This window comes from Notamacropus eugenii, chromosome 4 (genome assembly GCF_028372415.1).
Source record: "Notamacropus eugenii isolate mMacEug1 chromosome 4, mMacEug1.pri_v2, whole genome shotgun sequence".
Lineage (NCBI taxonomy): Eukaryota > Metazoa > Chordata > Mammalia > Diprotodontia > Macropodidae > Notamacropus > Notamacropus eugenii.
In genome coordinates, this window is record NC_092875.1 from 55,221,481 (window position 1) to 55,239,483 (window position 18,003).

The window sequence follows — 18,003 nt, forward strand, 5'->3', positions numbered from 1 at the left end:
TGCTAGAGGGAGGAACTAAGAGCAATGGGGAAAAGTAGCCAAGAGGTGGGTTTGGGGCTCTATGTAAGGAAACTCTTACTAACAATTAGAGGTATCCAAAAATGTAATGAGTTGCCTCAGGAAGTAATCTGTTCCCCATCACTAGAGGTCTTCAGCTGGAGACTGATCACTCATTGGAATTGTGTACAAAGGGCTCCAATATAAATTGGACCAAGTGACCTTTGAAGGGCCTTCCAGCTCTGAAATTCTATGAGAGCTGGAAAGGACCTTAGAACATGGAACACTGGTGCTTAAAGGGATCTTGGATACCAAAACTAGTCTAGGGACTCTCAAACCCTTTAATGTCATGGACCCTTTTGCTATGATGAAGCCTTTTCTCAGAATAATGCTTTTAAGTGCATAAAATGAAATACATAGAATTACAAAGGAAACGATTATATTGAAATCCAATTTATCAAACTTTTTTAAGAGCATGGACTCCAAGTTCAAAGCCTCTTAATCCAACCACTTCATTTTAAAGATGAGGAAATTGAGAGCCAGGAGTACAGTGAGACACTCAAGGTCACACAAGAAAGTTAGTGGGAGAGAATGAGTAAGAACCTTGACCCCCTGATCGCCACCTCTACATTTTTTTCCATATTTTTTTTCCAATCTTGTCTAACCCCTTTCTAGGATTAGGCATTTCTGAGTCTGGAGCAGAATTAGTTTCCTTAAGGTTCTCTCTACACTTCCACAGTCCTTGCTTATCCCCCACAAAGCCAGTCTCCCTCTTCCCAACCAGTGTTTTTGTTGGTTACATCCTCTATAGCACAGGCATTGACTTCTGCAGCCAACTAGGGCTAGGGCTGGGACTGGTACCATCCAGCTCCTGTCTGAGATATGGTGCAGCCTTCTTTGAGGGCTGGTAGGGAGAATTTTTGGGTCAACTAGGTGGCACAGTGGATACAGCACCAGGCCTGGAGTTAGGAAGACCTGAGTTCAAATCCAGCCTCAGGCACTTACTAGTTGTTTGACCCTGGGCAAGTCACTTAACTTTGTTTCCTCATTTGTAAAATAAACTGGAGAACTAAAAATAAAACGTCAAAATCACTCCTGTATCTTTGCTTTGAGAGGTAGTTGGGGGGTGGGGTATATAGAAAAATGACTTTCTGGCTATAAGAAGATTGTACTGACTTTCCTCAGGGTCCACCTCTTCCAGGAAGTCCATGGGGTTTATCTGAAGAGGGACTATGTAGAGGACAGTCACTTTTTTTAAAAAATAAGTTTTTATGTAAATCTTTGGTTTTTACGTTGCCTTTGAGATCCATTCCACATAACAAATACTAATTTTTAATTTTATTTTTTTCCAGATTTATTAATTTATTTATTTTAAGTTTTCAGCAACCACTTCCATAAGTTCCAAATTTTCTCTCCCTCTCTCCCCAAGATGGCATGCAATCTTATATGGGTTCTACACATGCATTCCTACTAAACACATTTTCCTATTAGTCATGTTGCATAGAAGAATGAAAGCAAATGAGAGAAACTATGAGACAAACAAAACATAACAAATGAGAAAATAGTCTGCTTCATTCTGCATTCCAACTCCATAGTTCACAAATAATAATTTTTAAAAGAAAACAATTAAAATGAGAAAAATATCAGCAAAATCTGTCAATCCATTTTTAAAAATCTGAAAACACATGCAATAGTCTACACCTGTGAACCTTCTCCCCCTCTTTTCAAAAGAATCAGGGGAGGAAGCACAATCACTTTTAAAGCTAGATGGATTCACCAATCACTAGCAAAAACTCTAGGGTGAACATTAACTTTAGGACAAAGTATAGGCCCTGCCTGTCTATTGCTCTGGGCAAGTGGGATCTGGGTTGGGGAGAAGATTTCATGTAGGATTTCTGATCTAGGTCAGCAATAGTTTTCTTGACATCCCCTCAACCTCAGAAACTTAGATTGTACTATCAGGAAGTTGTGGTGGACGATGGTATTGAATGCGAAAGTCAGGAAAACCAAAAAATTAGACTCAGAGAGACTCAAGAAAGAGTAAAAGGGAGCAGGAAATAAAAAGTATGGGATGTATAAGAGATAATGAGAGAGTGAGACAGAGAGAGGTCAAGAAAGCTAGACAGACCTGAAAAAAAAATAAGAGAGGCCCAGAAAGAAAGAGACCTAGAAGATTAGATCAGGTATTTGGTGGGTTAGGGATGGAAAGAGAGACATTTTGAGGCAGATAATGGCTGTGGGGGGAGAGTGGTAATGGTGCTTCTCCTTGCCCTGGGGATGGATTGTTGCTCATTATCTTGGAGAGGTGCATACACAGCACTGACCTTAACTGTATCTTCCGGAGACAGCTTGCTTGGAGTACAGTTTATCGAGATGATGAGGGTAGGTGAGATGGAGCAGATTGCCACTTTTTTCTTACAGGATAGGTGGGCATATCCTTGGACCTTGGGAACCATTGTGTGTAAGTAATCTGGGCCATGGGGGTTCCTGTGTGGTGACAAGGGGGTGGTGCTGTGTCCTGGTTGGGAGGACATTGCTATGTATATGGAGGGACTTGGGGTTCCCTGTGTGTGGAGAAAGTGGGCTAAGCCTTCAGGAAACACTCCTGTGTTGTGTGTTCAGTTTGGAGGTGGGACTGAGCCCTGAGGATCTGTGGATGGGATGTGGGAATCATTCTTTGTGTTGTATTGGGAAAAGGGAGAAGATGGACCTGAGTGCATTGTAATATAAAGTTGTCCAGCTTCTCTGGGGCTGCATAGGAAGAGGAAGGTCACTTTGGAATGTTGTGAAAGGACACTGAGTCCCTTGGGCTGTACCTTAGCCCGGAAGAGTCCTCTTGGCCTCCACAGTAGGCCTTCTCCTGGCCTTATTTCACTAGGAAAAGGCTCAAATCCAGCTACCTCAGCCAGACTATTGCTGAAAGGTTACTGACCAGGAGCTGAGATGGAGAAAAAGCTCATTCTTCCTCTTCTCTCCTCCTCCCTTTTATTCCAGGTTCGGAATGGGGAGCCCATTTCTCTGGGCTGCCCGTGGCCTGCTGCTCCAACTGTTACTGCTCTGGGCCTGGGGGCAGGGTAAGTCGGTACCTGGGGAGATAGGGAAGAACCAAGGGCAAGGTGGGAAATCTTTGCCCACACTCTGAGACTCTCTGTGAGCTTTCTCCCTTCCTGTGGCATTCTTTTCTTCCCTGGGTCCCAAGTGTGGGATCTGACTCTGGACTGAGTGAGGCTCAGGAGCCTTTGCAGAACTAGACCTTGCCTGAATCCTCCTCTCCACTTTAGAGAAGAAGTTCTAGCCATTTGTTTGCCTGAATTAAAGAATTCCATTGCCGCCTATGTACCTTCCCCAGTTCCATGATATGATTTCAGATTTTGCCCCAAGTTCTGGCTTAGACAGATCTTATTTCTTCCTTGTTTGCATATTGCTTTCCTCATTAAACTGTGAACTCCTTGAGAAAAGAGACTATTTTTACCTTCCTTTGTATCCCCAGTGCTTAACACAGTCCTTAGCACATATGAGGTACTCAATGAATGCTTTTTGACTTGACTTGCCTGTCCCAGCCCACAAAGGCCCCCCTTGTACTATGTCCAGATCTCTTTTCCAATGAGTTCCCAGGCCTGTCCTCAGGCAGCTCATTCCTGAGGCCCTAAACTCCCATATCCAAATACTGCCCCCATTAGATGCTTGTAGCTACCACCATCCCATTTCTTTACTTCATCATAGAGTTTAGATATGGATATTGATTTATAAAGAAAGAAATAAAATGCTAGAAATGCTATGTTGGCAAGAATATAGGCTGCATTCCTAAGAGGAAAACTGTATAGGCATATTCTGAAAAATATGCACAAAATGACCATACCCCCAGATTGGATTTACTTTGAAAATTTCACATGGTATCTTATACATGAATTAACAATTCTTTCTGTTCATACAAAGGTGGGGGTTTTGACGATTGAAATGAATAAAACTCAGCTTGATTCTAACCTCATTCAGGCTTTGTACAAATTAGCTTTGGGGACCAGGGGTAGCCTGTATCAGGACCAATATAGCAATTATATATTACTGTATATATATAATTTGAAAGGAAATATGGAAAACTATTCCTCAATATTCTCTACTCTCCTACCTGCTTTCCCTCTTAATCAGACTCTTATCCTCCCTCTCCTGGGAAGGTGGGAGACAGAAATGTTCAGACCTGCCCAGCTTCAGGGAGAGAAGGAAATGACCCTATGAGGCCTCTGAAGCTGCCAGAGAATATACTTATGCAAATCTATGCAAACTTGCACATGTCCTCATTAACACTGTCATGCACCTGATAGACCCTTGCAGTGAAAGTCTCTGAGGGCTTGGAGGAGAGAAAAGGGGTGGAAATGGGGTTGGGGATAGGGGAGAGGAGACAGCTAGCCTACCAGAGTACAGAGGGCCTACTATGATCAGTCACTGCTGAGACACGGTATGCATAAGAAAAGAGTAAAAAGTAGAGGATGGTCTTATTAATTCAACACATATTTAATGTACCTCCAACACAGAGACCTGTGTTGAATGCTGGCAGAGATGTATAGTTTAGCCAAGACCTGGTCCCTGCCCTGTTGGAGCTTATGGTCAAGTAGAAGGGTGACAGCCACACAGATACCCATAATGTAAATGATAATTCTTAAAAACATATTTATATTTATTTATTAAGAGATAAGTTAACCAGAGAGATGCAAAGTACTTAAGATCTGAGTGAGCAGGTCATTACTGACCAGAAGCATCAGGGAAGGCTTCGTGAAGATGGTGGCTTTGGAGTTTGGCTATAAAGAAAACATGGGAATTAAACACCTAAAAGGGATGGAGTACAAAGAATACTTGTACAAAGACACAAAGGCAGAAGAGCATACTGGATGTCTGAGGTGGGGAGCTCAGAATGTCAAAGCTAGAAAGAAATTAGGAGCTTGTCAAATCTCATTCCTTCCTTTCACAGGTATAAAAATAAAAGCCCAGAGAAGGAAAGGGATGAGACTCAAAACCAGGTTAGCCTGATTGCTAGGTCTATGCTCAGACACTGTGTTTAGACTTAGAGGGTCTTGGTTTAAATTCTGCTTACTCTTTAAAATAATAATAGCTAACATCCACATAGCACTTATTAAATTTTACATCAGGCACTGTGCTAAGTGCTTTACAAATATTATCTCATTTTATCCTTACAACAACCTTGGGAGGTAGATGCTATTTTTATACCCATTTTACAGGTGGGGAAACTGAGGCAGACAGCAGTAAAGTGGCTTGCCCAGAACCACACAGCTAGTAAGTCTTTGAAGCCATATTTGAACTCATGCTGTAGGCCCAGCACTCTATCCACTGTGTCACCTAGCTGGCTAACAAGTTACTTAGCTTCTCAGAGCCTCAAGTTTAGTCATCTATAAAATGAGCTTATCTCTGAGGCCCCTTTCTGCTCTACCACACAGCTTCATCCATGGGCCCCAAGGACCTATCATCCAAAAGATGGCATTTTCCCTTCTTATTTTCCATGAGATGATGGAGCTACAATAGCCCTGACTGGACTCCTCTCCACCCAGTGCTGATGGCCCTGCTCCTTGGCAGACTCCTCTGCTGGTGGCATCTGCTGGCTGCTCGTTATTATGTCAGTCAGCGAGGAGACAAATGTGGCTTCTAACCCACCCTGCCAACAGCTCAGAGAGATACTGCCTGGTGTCAACCTCTGATTCCACTCACTTATCCTCATTGTCTTCTCTTCCCTTGTCCCTGGTATTGGTCTGACAGCCTCCTGCTCATCACTTCCTTGCCCCTCTATCTTGGAATGATCTAGCCCAGGGGTGGGGAACATGCAGCCTCAAAGCCACTTGTGGTCCTCTATGTCCTCAAGTGCGGCCCTTTGACTGAATCCCAGCTTCCCAGAACAAATCCATTTGTCCATAGGTTAACCTTTCTGTGCAGAGCGGGACCATACTGGCATGGAGACAAGCAGTCTGGAGTTTCTTCTGAGTTGGAAATGAATCTTACTCCACTTTACAGAAGCCAAGAACTAGCTCTCATCCCTATGTACAGCTCTGTTCCTCTATATGAGATAGTCTGCAAAATATAGGAGTGGAACCCAGGATGGGAACTTCTTTGTGAAGGGGAGAAGTCCTAGATATTCCTAGCCCAGACCCATGAAACCAAGGGATAGAGAGTTAAGGCAGGGTTGGTTCTCAGGACAGTTCTGAAGGGATAGGTGAATGAGGAAGGCTCAGAGAGGGTAAGCCTGTCCCCACAGATGTTCCAATGTTTCAGTGATCCTATGAAATCAATTTAGAGCCTTAGAGATCATTAAATTCAACCTCTTCTTTTTACATATGAAAAAAATTAAGGATGAGAGATGTGTCTAGCATCACACAGATAGTGTCTGAGGAAGAATTTGGGCTCTAGTCTTCTAGACTCTAGGGTTAGCCCTATCCATTATACCTCCCAGCTCTGCCTTACTAGGGAAATCTTTGACTATGAAACCCTCAGAATTTCTGCAACTGGCCCAGAGGTCTTCTCTCTAACAGCCCTTCAGCCCTAGTACCTTTAGGGATGGCACCCAGTTTGCCTCAAATAGCTTATTGATGTATCTGAATTCTGGGAGAAGAGAAAGGGATATCATATCCCAATGACTCAAGAAGTTCAGATTCTGCTCCCAACTTTGCCAAGTGCTTCCTCTCGATTTCCTGAAAATGAAGATATTGGTCTGAGATCCCTTCTAGATATGACATTTTTTGATTTGAAAGTCTAATAATGTATGTGAAAACATTTTGGAAGTAAACACTTTGGGAACATTAAACCCTCTATAAAAGTGAGGTCCTATAAGAGCCAGGCAATTGGGGTTTGTCCCTAGGATATTAAAATAAGTGCTTGTAGCTCTTGTGCAGGTAGAAATTAACTAATTTTAGCCCCCTAATTATCAAGAATATTCAGTTAAAAATAAGAGGCTACCCAATGGGAGCATTTTCTCCCCATCCCCTTCATCTCAGGTAGGTGTGTCACTAGTTCAGCCCCACCCCATTCCCTCCTCACTCCCCAGCTGTCTTCTCTGCTTCTCCCTCACCCTGCCACACCAGGAGACTCAGAGGTAACATCCTGGGGTTTCCACCCAAAAGGACTGATCTCCTAGGGTTTCTATCTCTTCATCACAGATTGATGTCCTAGGGTCTTTGTGTCCTAAATTCTGAGGTCTCTTCTCCCACTTAACTGACTTGGTCTTTAAAAGTTGATTCAAGAGCACCTTCATGCTGCTTCCCCTGGGCCCTACAATTACTAGGTATGGATGTGAGTGTGGAGGAATATGATGGCCCTCAGATTTTATCTAATCCAGCCTTCCTGCTTTTACAGATGAGACAGCTGCCACCCAGAGAAATCATATGACTTGTCCAAAGTCACTAGTTCAGCCCCACCCCATTCCCTCCTCACTCCCCAGCTGTCTTCTCTGCTTCTCCCTCACCCTGCCACACCAGGAGACTCAGAGGTAACATCCTGGGGTTTCCATCCAAAAGGACTGATCTCCTAGGGTTTCTATCTCTTCATCACAGATTGATGTCCTAGGGTCATACCCTACTAACCATAAAGCTTGTGAGGCAATTAGCTCATATGATGGATAGAACACTAATGCTGGAGTTGGGAAGTTCAAATTCATCCACAGACATACCTTCACTGTGTGACTCTGGGCAAGTCACTTAACTTCTGCCTTGGTTTTAAATGGGGATAATAATGTAAAATGGTAATAATAATGGCCCCTACCTCCCAGGGTTGTTATGAGAATCAAATGAGATTGTATTTGTGAAGCGCTATCTAAATGCTGGCTTACTGACATTCAAATGCCAGCTCTCTCCACTGTACCATGTTGCTTCTCAGGAAAGAGTGGTAGACTTGGAATCAAGAGAAACTTGGGTTCAAATTCCTACTCTGCTGCTTATTGGTTACCTGATCTTGGGCAAAACACCTCTCTGAACCTCAATCTCCAGCCTAAAAAGTAGAACTAGCAATATTTGTAATATCTATGTCAGGCACAGATGGCCTGTGTTCTGGACAATGAAGGGAATCTCCATACTGAGGAAATCGATTAGAGCAGGGATCCCTCACCTCTTTCTGTGTCCTCCACTCCTTGGGCAGTCACTCTGAGAAAGCCTATGGATCCCCTTTCTCAGAGTCATCTTTATAAATGCATCAAACAAGGAAGGAAGGAAACTTTTTTTAAATTTAGTATTTTGTTTTTTCCCAGTTACATGTAAGAAACAATTTTTAACATTCATTTTTAGGGCTTTGAGTTCCAAATTCTCTCCCTCCCTCCCTCCCAACCCCATCTTACTGAGAAGACAGGCAATTCAATATAGGAAACAAAAATTTATTAAGCACCTACTATGTGCTGGGTACTATACTAAGTACTTTCCAAATATTACCTCATTCGATCTTCAATGCCCCTACTATGGTTATTAGGTGCTATTTTGATTCTTGTCTTATAGATGAGGAAATCGAGACAGGCAGAGGTTAAGTGATTTGCCCAGGGTCACATAACTAGTGACTCTCTGAGTCTGCATTTGAACTCAAAGCTTCCTGATATCAGACCCAGCATTCTATCCACTGCACCGCCTAGTTATAGAAGGTTATAAAGTCAACCAATTATATTGAATTACAATTTTCAAAATATTTTAAAAACAAGTTCCTGAAACCTAGGTGATAAAGCCCAAGCTTGATGACATTATTGGCACATGCATACTTCACCAGCTTGTTGAAAGTGTTTTGTAGGCTTTGCAATACCATGCAGATATGAACTAGCAGTAGTAGTAGTCAAGGGGGAAAGGAACAACCATTTGAGCACCTACTATGTGCCAGGCACCATGTTAAACGCTTTTCAAATATTATCTCATTTGCTCTTCACAACATTAGGAGATAGGTACTATTATGATCCTTATTTAACAGATCAGGAAACTGAGGCAGGCAAGTTAAGTGACTTGCCCAGGGTCACACAGCTAGGAAGTGTCTGAGGTCACATTTGAACCTAAGTCTTCATGACTCCAAGACCAGTGCTCTGTCCACTGTGCTACCTAGCTGCCTCTGGTCACGTTATGAATATGGTATTAATCAGCATCTGGCATACTGACTTGCACATAGTAGGCATTCAATACAGCCAAGTCTTGATTAGAGTGAATAATGATTCCCCTGAAGGGATAGCATGTATTTGAATTTGCACTATTCAAAGTTATAACTGTAAAATGTGGTTGTTTGTTCCAGCTCAATAAAAATATGCAATGCCAATTTAAATAATTCGACCACTTCAGGGGATTTGTTATTCTAACTAATCAGAGCCTAGCTATAAATCTTTATTAAAATGAAAGATAGGAAAACAGTAAAAAAGAACTCTAGTCCATTGTAAGTGTTTTTGTTCAGTTATGTCTGATTTTTGGTGACTTTGTGGATGATATCACTGTCCATGGGGTTTTCTTGGCAAAGATACTTCAGTGGTTTCTCTGGTGGATTAAGGTAAACAGAGGTTAAGTAACTTGCCCAGGGTCACACAGCTGGTAAATGTCTGAGGTCAGATTTGCACTCAGGTCTTCCTGAGTGTTCTATTCACAGAGCTCTATCCACTGCACCACCTAGCTGCCTCCTTCCTGATACATGGGGTGAAACCATAGCTCCAACATTCTACTTTGGGCAGGTCATTTCCCCACTCAAGGACTTGGTTTTCTTGTCTATAAAATGAATGAGTTGGACTAAAAGATTACAAAGAGGCTTCCAACTCTGACTTTTAATATTCTAAGGACCCATCAGTGATTCTTTGAAATTGATTTCTGTCGAATGAGGAAGGGGGCCAGGCATGTAGGGTTAGAGGGAATGTGGCTGTTGGGCTAAAGTACATGACCTCTAGATTATATTTCAGCGAGACTAACATAGCTCTCACTTCCTCTGGCTCAGGAACCCAGGATAGCGAAGAAGTGATCCGAATTCAGAAGGTGACCCATGGTACCGTGAGGGCAGGGCTGGCAGAACTGGTGGCCCTACCATGCCTCTTTGTCCTCCAACACCCACAGGAGCCTGGCCCTCCACACGACCCAGCTCGGGTCAAGTGGACCAAGGTTCGGGCTGCCTCAGGCCAGAGGGTGGAACTACCAGTCCTGGTAGCCAAGGACAACGTGGTAAAGGTGGCACGTGGCTGGCAGGGCCGGGTCACACTGCCTGGATATCCCCAGAACCGTTCCAATGCCACCTTGGTGCTGGGGCCCCTGCGAGCCAGTGATGCTGGCCTCTACCGCTGCGAGGTAGTGACTGGCATTGAGGACGAACAGGACCTGCTGCCCCTGGAAGTGACTGGTCAGTACCTGGCTGGGGGGCTGCGGGTGGCCATAATGAGCCTTTAGCCACGGGTTAGGGAAAGCTCTGAGCAGTGAGAGACTCTCAGACTGTGGAAAAGCAAAACCCAGTGAACTGTTTCTTCTCTTTTCCTTCCTTCCTCCTCCCTCAGGTGCTCAGTAAAGGTAGGAAGGGACGTGAAGCCAAAATCTCCCCCCTTTTTATTCCCCATTTCCCCTTACTACAAAGCAAGGAGGGGGAAGGCAGAAAGAACAGGGAAGGCAGGAGACATGAGATGAGGGTGATGATATTCAGGGGTTTATCACCTCCATAGAGATGATAAATTGGCTGGTAAGAGAAGGGCCTAGGAGGGAGGTAGAGTCAAGGCAGACTAGATTTGGCATCACGGAATTACAGAATTATTGTTGTTATTTACTAGACCTGTAGTTTTATTAATCCAGGGAATTCCCATTTGAGGGCCTCTCTCTAACACAGAGAGAGGTAAATCCTTTGCAACTGAGTATCTTAGAGAATTGCTGAGTAGTAAGGTGACTTTCCCAAAGTCTCACAGTCAGTGTCTGAGAAAGAACTTGAACCAGGATCTTCTCCACTCTCAAGATATTCATAGAACCATAAAAATGAAATAGAAACAGAATTTATGTAAATGAATGAAACAAAGATGGAATTAGGGAATATGTAGGATTCATATATTTGGACAATTTAACTCCCAGTCCTATGCAGATGACTTCCAGAACTAATTCTCTAGCCCTTACCCACATCCTCTGGTGCCTCTAGGATACAGAATTATAAAATCATAGCTCTAATAACTAGCATTTTTATTTAGCATTTGTTCTAGAACTGGAGAGATTTCAACAGACATCTACTCGGATCTCTCATTTTACAGATGAGAAAACTGAGGCCCAGAGAGGTTAACTGGCTTGCCCAAAGTCACATTTAGGAAGTGGCATAAGCAGCCTTTGAACCAGGTCCTCTCACGCTGGAGTTAGCATTCTTTCCATTGTATTATGCTGTCTCCACCAACAGGGCCCAGTGGCACCTTGTCCAAAACCAAGTTTGTTACTTTCTCCAAAAACCTGTTCTTCCTCCTGACTTTAATATCTCTATCAGTAACCACCAGCATTTCCTTCTTCTCCCATATGTATGTGAGACCTTAGAAGGGAGGGCAGGCTCAAAGGGACTTGGAAAGCATGGAGCAAGGTGAAGGTTGGACTTAACTGAATTTACAATTTTGCAATGGGAGAAGGTGCTATATATAAACAAATCAAACATACATTTCAGCCCAGCAGATACTGGAGTAAACCTTGTTTGGGAGGGATTAATCAGGGCAGGCTTCCTGGAGGAGAGGAGAGCGGGCCCAAGTAGAGAGGTTTGCCCTGATGATGAAAATGATAACAGACATAGACAAAGAGTTTTAAGATTTGATAAGTGTATTATATGCATTATCACTGCAGCCTCTTAGTGGGAGATGCCCTTATGAGACTAAGATTTAAAGTGTCAATGATATTCCTGAGACCCCTGCCCATAATTCCCCTCTTCTATCCATCCCTTCATTCCCCAGGTGTTGTATTTCACTACCGCGCTTCCCTGGGCCGCTATACCTTGAGTTTCCAGGCAGCTCGGGAAGCCTGCCGGCGCAACTCTGCGGTCATTGCAGCCCCTCGCCACCTGCAGGCTGCTTTTGAGGACGGCTATGACAATTGTGATGCTGGCTGGCTCTCGGACCGCAGTGTCCGGTGAGTGGGCCATGGGAGATGGGAGGGAATGGAGCCATTGATACCAGGTGAGCAGCAGCTTGGACCGGCCCCTTCCAGCTGTGGGTGTTGCTTGGAGGTGGTAGTCCAGTGGACCTGATGACTTTGGGGAAATGGATGTCGGATCCTAGAACCTTAGAATCTCAGAGATGGAAGGGACCTTAGGGTTCATGAGTTTGCTCATTCAGTAGTCATTTTCTTCATTCTTCTCCCTACCTCTGTCCACCTACCTCAGGAAGGTGAGAAGTTGATATGGGCTCCAAAGGATACAACTGATCTTTAAACCCTGAGACTTTCTCTTGTTCCAATATCCCAGGGAAGTGGGACACTATAGACACTAACTCACTAACTGAAATTGATCTTCTCTTAGGTATCCCATCACATTGTCTAGGCCTGGTTGTTATGGAGACCGGAACAGCCTACCAGGGGTCCGCAGCTATGGCCGACGAGATCCTCATGAACACTACGATGTGTATTGTTTTGCCCGGGAACTGAGAGGCAAGTATAAGACCTATCTATTCCAGTCCAATATTTACTATTGCCCACCCTAAGCCCATGCCATGACTGCTCACCCTGTGTCTTTCCTTCCCCCTGCAACCTAGAGAGCTAAAGCAACCTACCAAGATCGCATATGGATTCTAACTCAATTACCCAAACCTGCTGGGGTTTTACACTGAAAACTTCCTTCTTTGCCCCTTCCCATACAACCCTGATTCATTTTGGGATGTCTGAAGGCCCAGGATGACCTTCATCCTCCTATTCCTTCTGGTAGGAGAAGTCTTCTATGTGTCACCACCTAGTCAACTCACGTTATGGGGAGCCCGGGCTCAGTGCCAGAGCCAGGGAGCAGTTCTGGCCACAGTGGGTCACCTCTACCTAGCCTGGCAGGAGGGCCTTGACCAATGTGACCCAGGCTGGCTGGCAGATGGCAGTGTTCGTTATCCCATTCAGACACCCAGGCGGCGCTGTGGTGGTGAGGCTCCTGGGGTCCGGACACTCTACAATTTCTCCAACCGTACTGGTTTTCCTGAACCTTCTGTCAAGTTTGATGCTTACTGCTACCGAGGTAAGTATTAATTCAACAGACATGACATTCTGCTAAGTGCTTCAAAAATGAAATCATACCTACTCTAAGGATACTGGGAAAGGGATTCAAAAGGAAGATGAGGCAGAGGGGATTACTCTAGCCCCAGGGCAAAGTCTTGCTTTCATTTCTCTTCTACCCCCACCCATTTTTCCGGAAGAAGCAACTTCTAGACATCTGCTCTGGCTTCCTACAAGCTGATAGATTATTGAGGATATAATCCATTATTTATTTGGCTGAAAGTTATGAATTTCCTCTCTAGATGATTTTCAACCTGTTCCCCTAATTCAAGACTTTGCCTCAACACTATCAGCTAGCTCTGAAATATGTGAAATTAGTCACAGTTTAGCACTTGACCAGAGTGCAAGTGGTTCATGTCAGTACACCTCCACTCCTAGAAACACAAACACCACAGCATTTGGGAATGTTGTGTATCCAAGCTGGTCTACTGAGATAAAAGCAAGGCTTCAGAGACTATCAGTCAGTCACTCAGCAATGTTTATTATGCATTTACTATGTGGTATTTCATCCTGAAGGAGAGAGGGAACTACTGGAGTTTATTACGTAGGGGAGTAACATGGTTTGTCCTTGAAGATCAATTTGCCAGCTGTGTTGAGGTTGTATTGGAATAAGGAGAAACTTGAGGCAAGCAGACTGACCAGCAGCTATTGCAATGGTCCAGAGGTGAGGAGATGAGAGCTTGCACCAAGGTGGTAGCAGCATCAGAGGAGAGAATGGGGCATCTAGGAGAGATGTTATGAAGGTAAAATCTACAGGTCTTGGCAAGAGATTGGATATGGAGAGTGAGAGGTGGTGAACAGTTGAAGATGGCACTAGGTTGAGAACCTGGGAGACTGGAAAGATGGTGGTACCTTCAACAGTAACAAAAAAGTTAGGAAAAAAGGAGAGCTTGGGAGTGGAGTGGGGGGGGGGGGGAAGATCACGAATTCAGTTTTAGATATGTTGAGTTCAAGGTATCTATTGAATATCCAGTTTGAGATGTCCAAGACTGGGTCTTGTCCACCTCAGGTAAGGGGGAAAAGGTTATGGTTCCTCACCTCCTCCTTGTCCCACATGTAGTAGGTAAGCAATGATTGGGATAAAGGATAAACAAACATCAGGGAAACTGGGAAATGTATGTCCTTACAAGTTTCTAAGTTTCTCTGATCCTTTGTCCCAGTAGCTTCTGGGAGGCCCAGAGTCACAGAATGTCTCAGGTGAAGACATTAGACCTTCGACTATAGAATATCAGAGCTGATTTTACAGAGGAGGAAACTGAGGCCCAGAGAGAGATGATTCACCCAAAGTCACACAGCAAGTGAATGATAAACCAGGACAAAAAGTCTTCATGTCCTGATTACTAGATGATAATAATATTAATTAATAATAATATTAAAAACAACAACATTTACGTTGAACTAGATAGATAGGTAGATTTGATCTCATTTGGTTCTTACAGCAACCCTGTGAGAAAATATTATTATCCTCATTTTACAGATCAGGAAACTGAGGCAGACAGAAGTTAAATGTCTTACCCAGAGTCACACAGCTAGTGAGTGTGGGAGGTGGGATTTGAACTCAGATCTTCCTGACCGCAGGTCCAGTATTCTATCCACTGTCCCACCTACCTGCTCAACCTCTATATCATGGAAGACATGTCTGCAATTTCCAGAGAGGGTCATAGGTCCATTTATTAGAGAAGGAAAGGAGTTTGGACCTCCAATTTACCTTGTATATGTCCTGCACGTACATAGTTGTGTGTACGTTGTCTCCTCAATTAGAATGTGAGCTCCTTCAGAGCAGGGATTGCTTTTACCTTTCTCTGTATCCCCAGTGCTTAGTACAGTACCTGGCACATAGCAGGTACTTAACAAATCTAGTATAACTCCCTCATTTTATAGTTGAGGAAACTGAGGCCCGTGGAGGTTAAATGACTTGCCCAAGGTCATACAGGTAGTAAAGGTCGGAGATGAGACTGGGAAAGCAGGTTTTTGTGTCTGGAGAAGGCAGACCCTGGACAGGGTGATCACCCTTCAGGGTCAGTGTGCCTAGAAGGCACAGCTGGCTTTCAGAACTAATCACCCTCTTTTCCCCTCACCCCTCAGTCCTGCACTATCAGGCTTGATTAAAGTGTAATTCAGATTTATAATATGCCTTGTCCTGGCCCCCTGATAAAGGACCTTCTGCCTCCTGAGAGACTCTCTTCCTCCCCCATCGCTCCCCTCCCCTCATCTCCCAGCTACCACCAAGAGAGAAATAAACATATGAAACAGTGAGGCCATGGCAGGGGATGGGGTGGGGGGTGGGAAGAGGACAGGCCATTGCTTCCTCTAGCTGAGGAGAGGATGGGGTACCAAATGATCTCTCGGGTTCTTCCCACCCCTGACAGTCTAGCCTGAAAGGCCCTCCCAGCTCTGACATTCTCTGTTCTAAGGTCTCTCCCAGCTTTGACACTCTATGTTCTAAAGGCCTTCCCAGCTCTGTGTTCTAAGGACCCTCCCAGCCCTGACGTTCTGTGTCCCAAGGACCCTCCCAGCTCTAACATTCTGTGTTCTAAGGTCCTTTCCAGTTCTGACCTTGTACATTCTGAGAGCTCTTCTCAGACCTCCTCTGACATTCCCTTCCATGGAACCCAGGCCCCAGACTCCTTGTTGCTCCCCCTCTTCTCCCTCCCCCTACTTTCACCTCTCAGCCGCCAGCAAGCACCGTCTGCGTAGCTCACATTCCCTATTTTTGGCTGGAACAGAACATATTGGGACAGGATATATTTATCCCCATCCCCGCCTGCCTTGGGGGATCCACAGGTTCTGTTCTTGACTGGGTTGTTTGGGGGAGGATTATTTAGGCTGAAGAAGAAAATACTGTCCTGTCCCTACCTTGTCCTCTCCCCTATTTACTCCCCCCACCCCCAGTCCAGCCCAGGCTTTCATTCCTGCATTCCTAGTTTCTAAAAAGAGTACCAGCATTGCCCCAGTCACCTCAGATGGAAATATTAGTGTTCCCTGGGACTTCTTCCCTTGCCCCATGCCCCACGTCCAATCAGTCCCGAAATCTGTCGATTCTCCCTCTGTAATATCATTTTCATCCGTCCCTTCCTGCCCTTGGTAGGTCTTGTCCACCGCTAGGAAAAATCAGAGTTGCATCTGTTGACTCCAAAACCAATCCTTCCTTCACAGTAGCTAGTGACAGCTAGGTGGCAAAGTGGATAGAGCACTGTGCTTAGAGTCAAAAAGACTTGAGTTCAAATCTAGCTGGATGACCCTGGGCAAGTCACTTTCACTACCTGCCTCCGTTTCTCCATCTGTAAAATGGAAATAATAATAATATCACCTGCTTTACAGAGCTGTGAGGATTAAATGAAATTATAATTATAAAGTGTTATGCTAATGTTAACAATCATAGGCACTGAAGTCTTGGTGTTCCTGATTCTCTTACAGCCCATCACCCCACATCTCCACCCAGGTACCGAGACAACCCTGCTGCTGATGGGGAGGACCTAGAGGCTCTGTCTGCAGAAGATCTGCCCATCATAGGCCAAGAGAATGTCTTGCCCCCGGACTCCCAGGACCCTCTGGTGTTCAGTGGAGTCCCTGCTGATGAGCAGCCCCAGGATCACTCCCTGCTTCCCAATGAGGTTGGGTCTGGAAAGGCAGGGGGGACCCCAGTTCCATTTCCTGGGATGCCTTCCTTAGTCACAGCCAGGTCCCAGGGGCCAGAGGTGGCCAGACAAGAGGATCCATGGCTAAATATGGTAGACAGAACACCTGTGCCTGGAGGTTTCCAAACAGAGACAGTATTCCTGGAGGGCATAGAGACCCTACACTCAGCCGTGGTAGGATCAGAAGGTGCCACCTCAAACCCCAGACTCACAGAGGACCTTAAAGTCAAGGGGACTGTGGCATCTACCACAGAAATGGGCATGGAGTCTGATGCCCAGCCAGCGAGCAGCACTGCGGCGACTCCAGTGGGCACCACGGCCAGGAGGAGGGGACTGAATGGACGGTACTTCCAGCAGCAGCTTCTGGAGCAAGCGACCTCCAGGATGGGGTGGGGCATCAGGACAGGCACAAGCCCCACTCCCCCAGGCACCAAGGAGGCTGGGAACCATGTGGAGTTGCCCTTAATCACAGCCACTAGGCCCATGCTGGGCCCCCAGAGCACTCTGTCCAATGAGGTGGACAGACCCTACTCTAGTGAGTCTCTCACCCCAACCAGATCCCTTGGAGGGAACCCTGCAGCTGGAAATTCTGCAGAACCCCTCAAGACCAACACTTTCCTGAGAAACCCCGCTAGGCAGCATCCTTGGGGAACCTCAGGTCTAAAGAGGGAGTCACAATCTCAGAGTTAGAAGGGAACTCAGCATCCAATCCAACCTGTCTGTACCTCAAAATAATCTCCCCTCCAGTGTCCCCCACAAAGGGTCACCCAGCCTCTACCCAAAGACCCGCAGTGAGGGGGAATGTGCTACCTCCTGAGCAGCCCATTCCATTCTGGGAAAGCTTTCATTGTTAGGACATTTTCTCTGGAAGCAAGCCTAAATTTGTCTTTTTGCAAATTCCATGGATTGTTCTGCCCGCTGCGACCAAGCAGAAAAAAGTCCACTTGCTCTTGTAAATGACAGTTCTTCAAATAGTTCTTCAGGAACCCAGACCCCCTTCTCCTCTCCTCTTTCCCCCCGCCCCAGATTTCTCCTTAGTAGGCCAAACACCCACTTCCTTCAGAGCTTCCTTCTCTGACATGACCCAGAAGCCCATCACCATCCTAGTCCCTTCCTCAGGAGACTCAGTGACCTGTCTGAAGGCCAAGGGGTCAGGCAGAGTCAATTTCCCAAAGCCCCTGAGTGCT

General features: G+C 45.2%; 1 protein-coding gene across 1 annotated transcript in view; it reads left to right on the top strand.

Moving 5' to 3' along the window:
- Positions 1–2,998: 2,998 nt before the first annotated feature.
- NCAN (neurocan) overlaps positions 2,999–18,003 on the top strand; it is a 55,966-nt gene continuing 40,961 nt past the window's right edge. Inside the window, exons 1-6 of the mRNA XM_072601108.1 lie at positions 2,999–3,071; positions 9,928–10,323; positions 11,882–12,056; positions 12,445–12,572; positions 12,847–13,140; positions 16,596–17,351. Of these exons, the coding sequence (XP_072457209.1) occupies positions 2,999–3,071; positions 9,928–10,323; positions 11,882–12,056; positions 12,445–12,572; positions 12,847–13,140; positions 16,596–17,351 (1,822 nt within the window). The remainder of the gene's footprint in view (positions 3,072–9,927; positions 10,324–11,881; positions 12,057–12,444; positions 12,573–12,846; positions 13,141–16,595; positions 17,352–18,003) is intronic.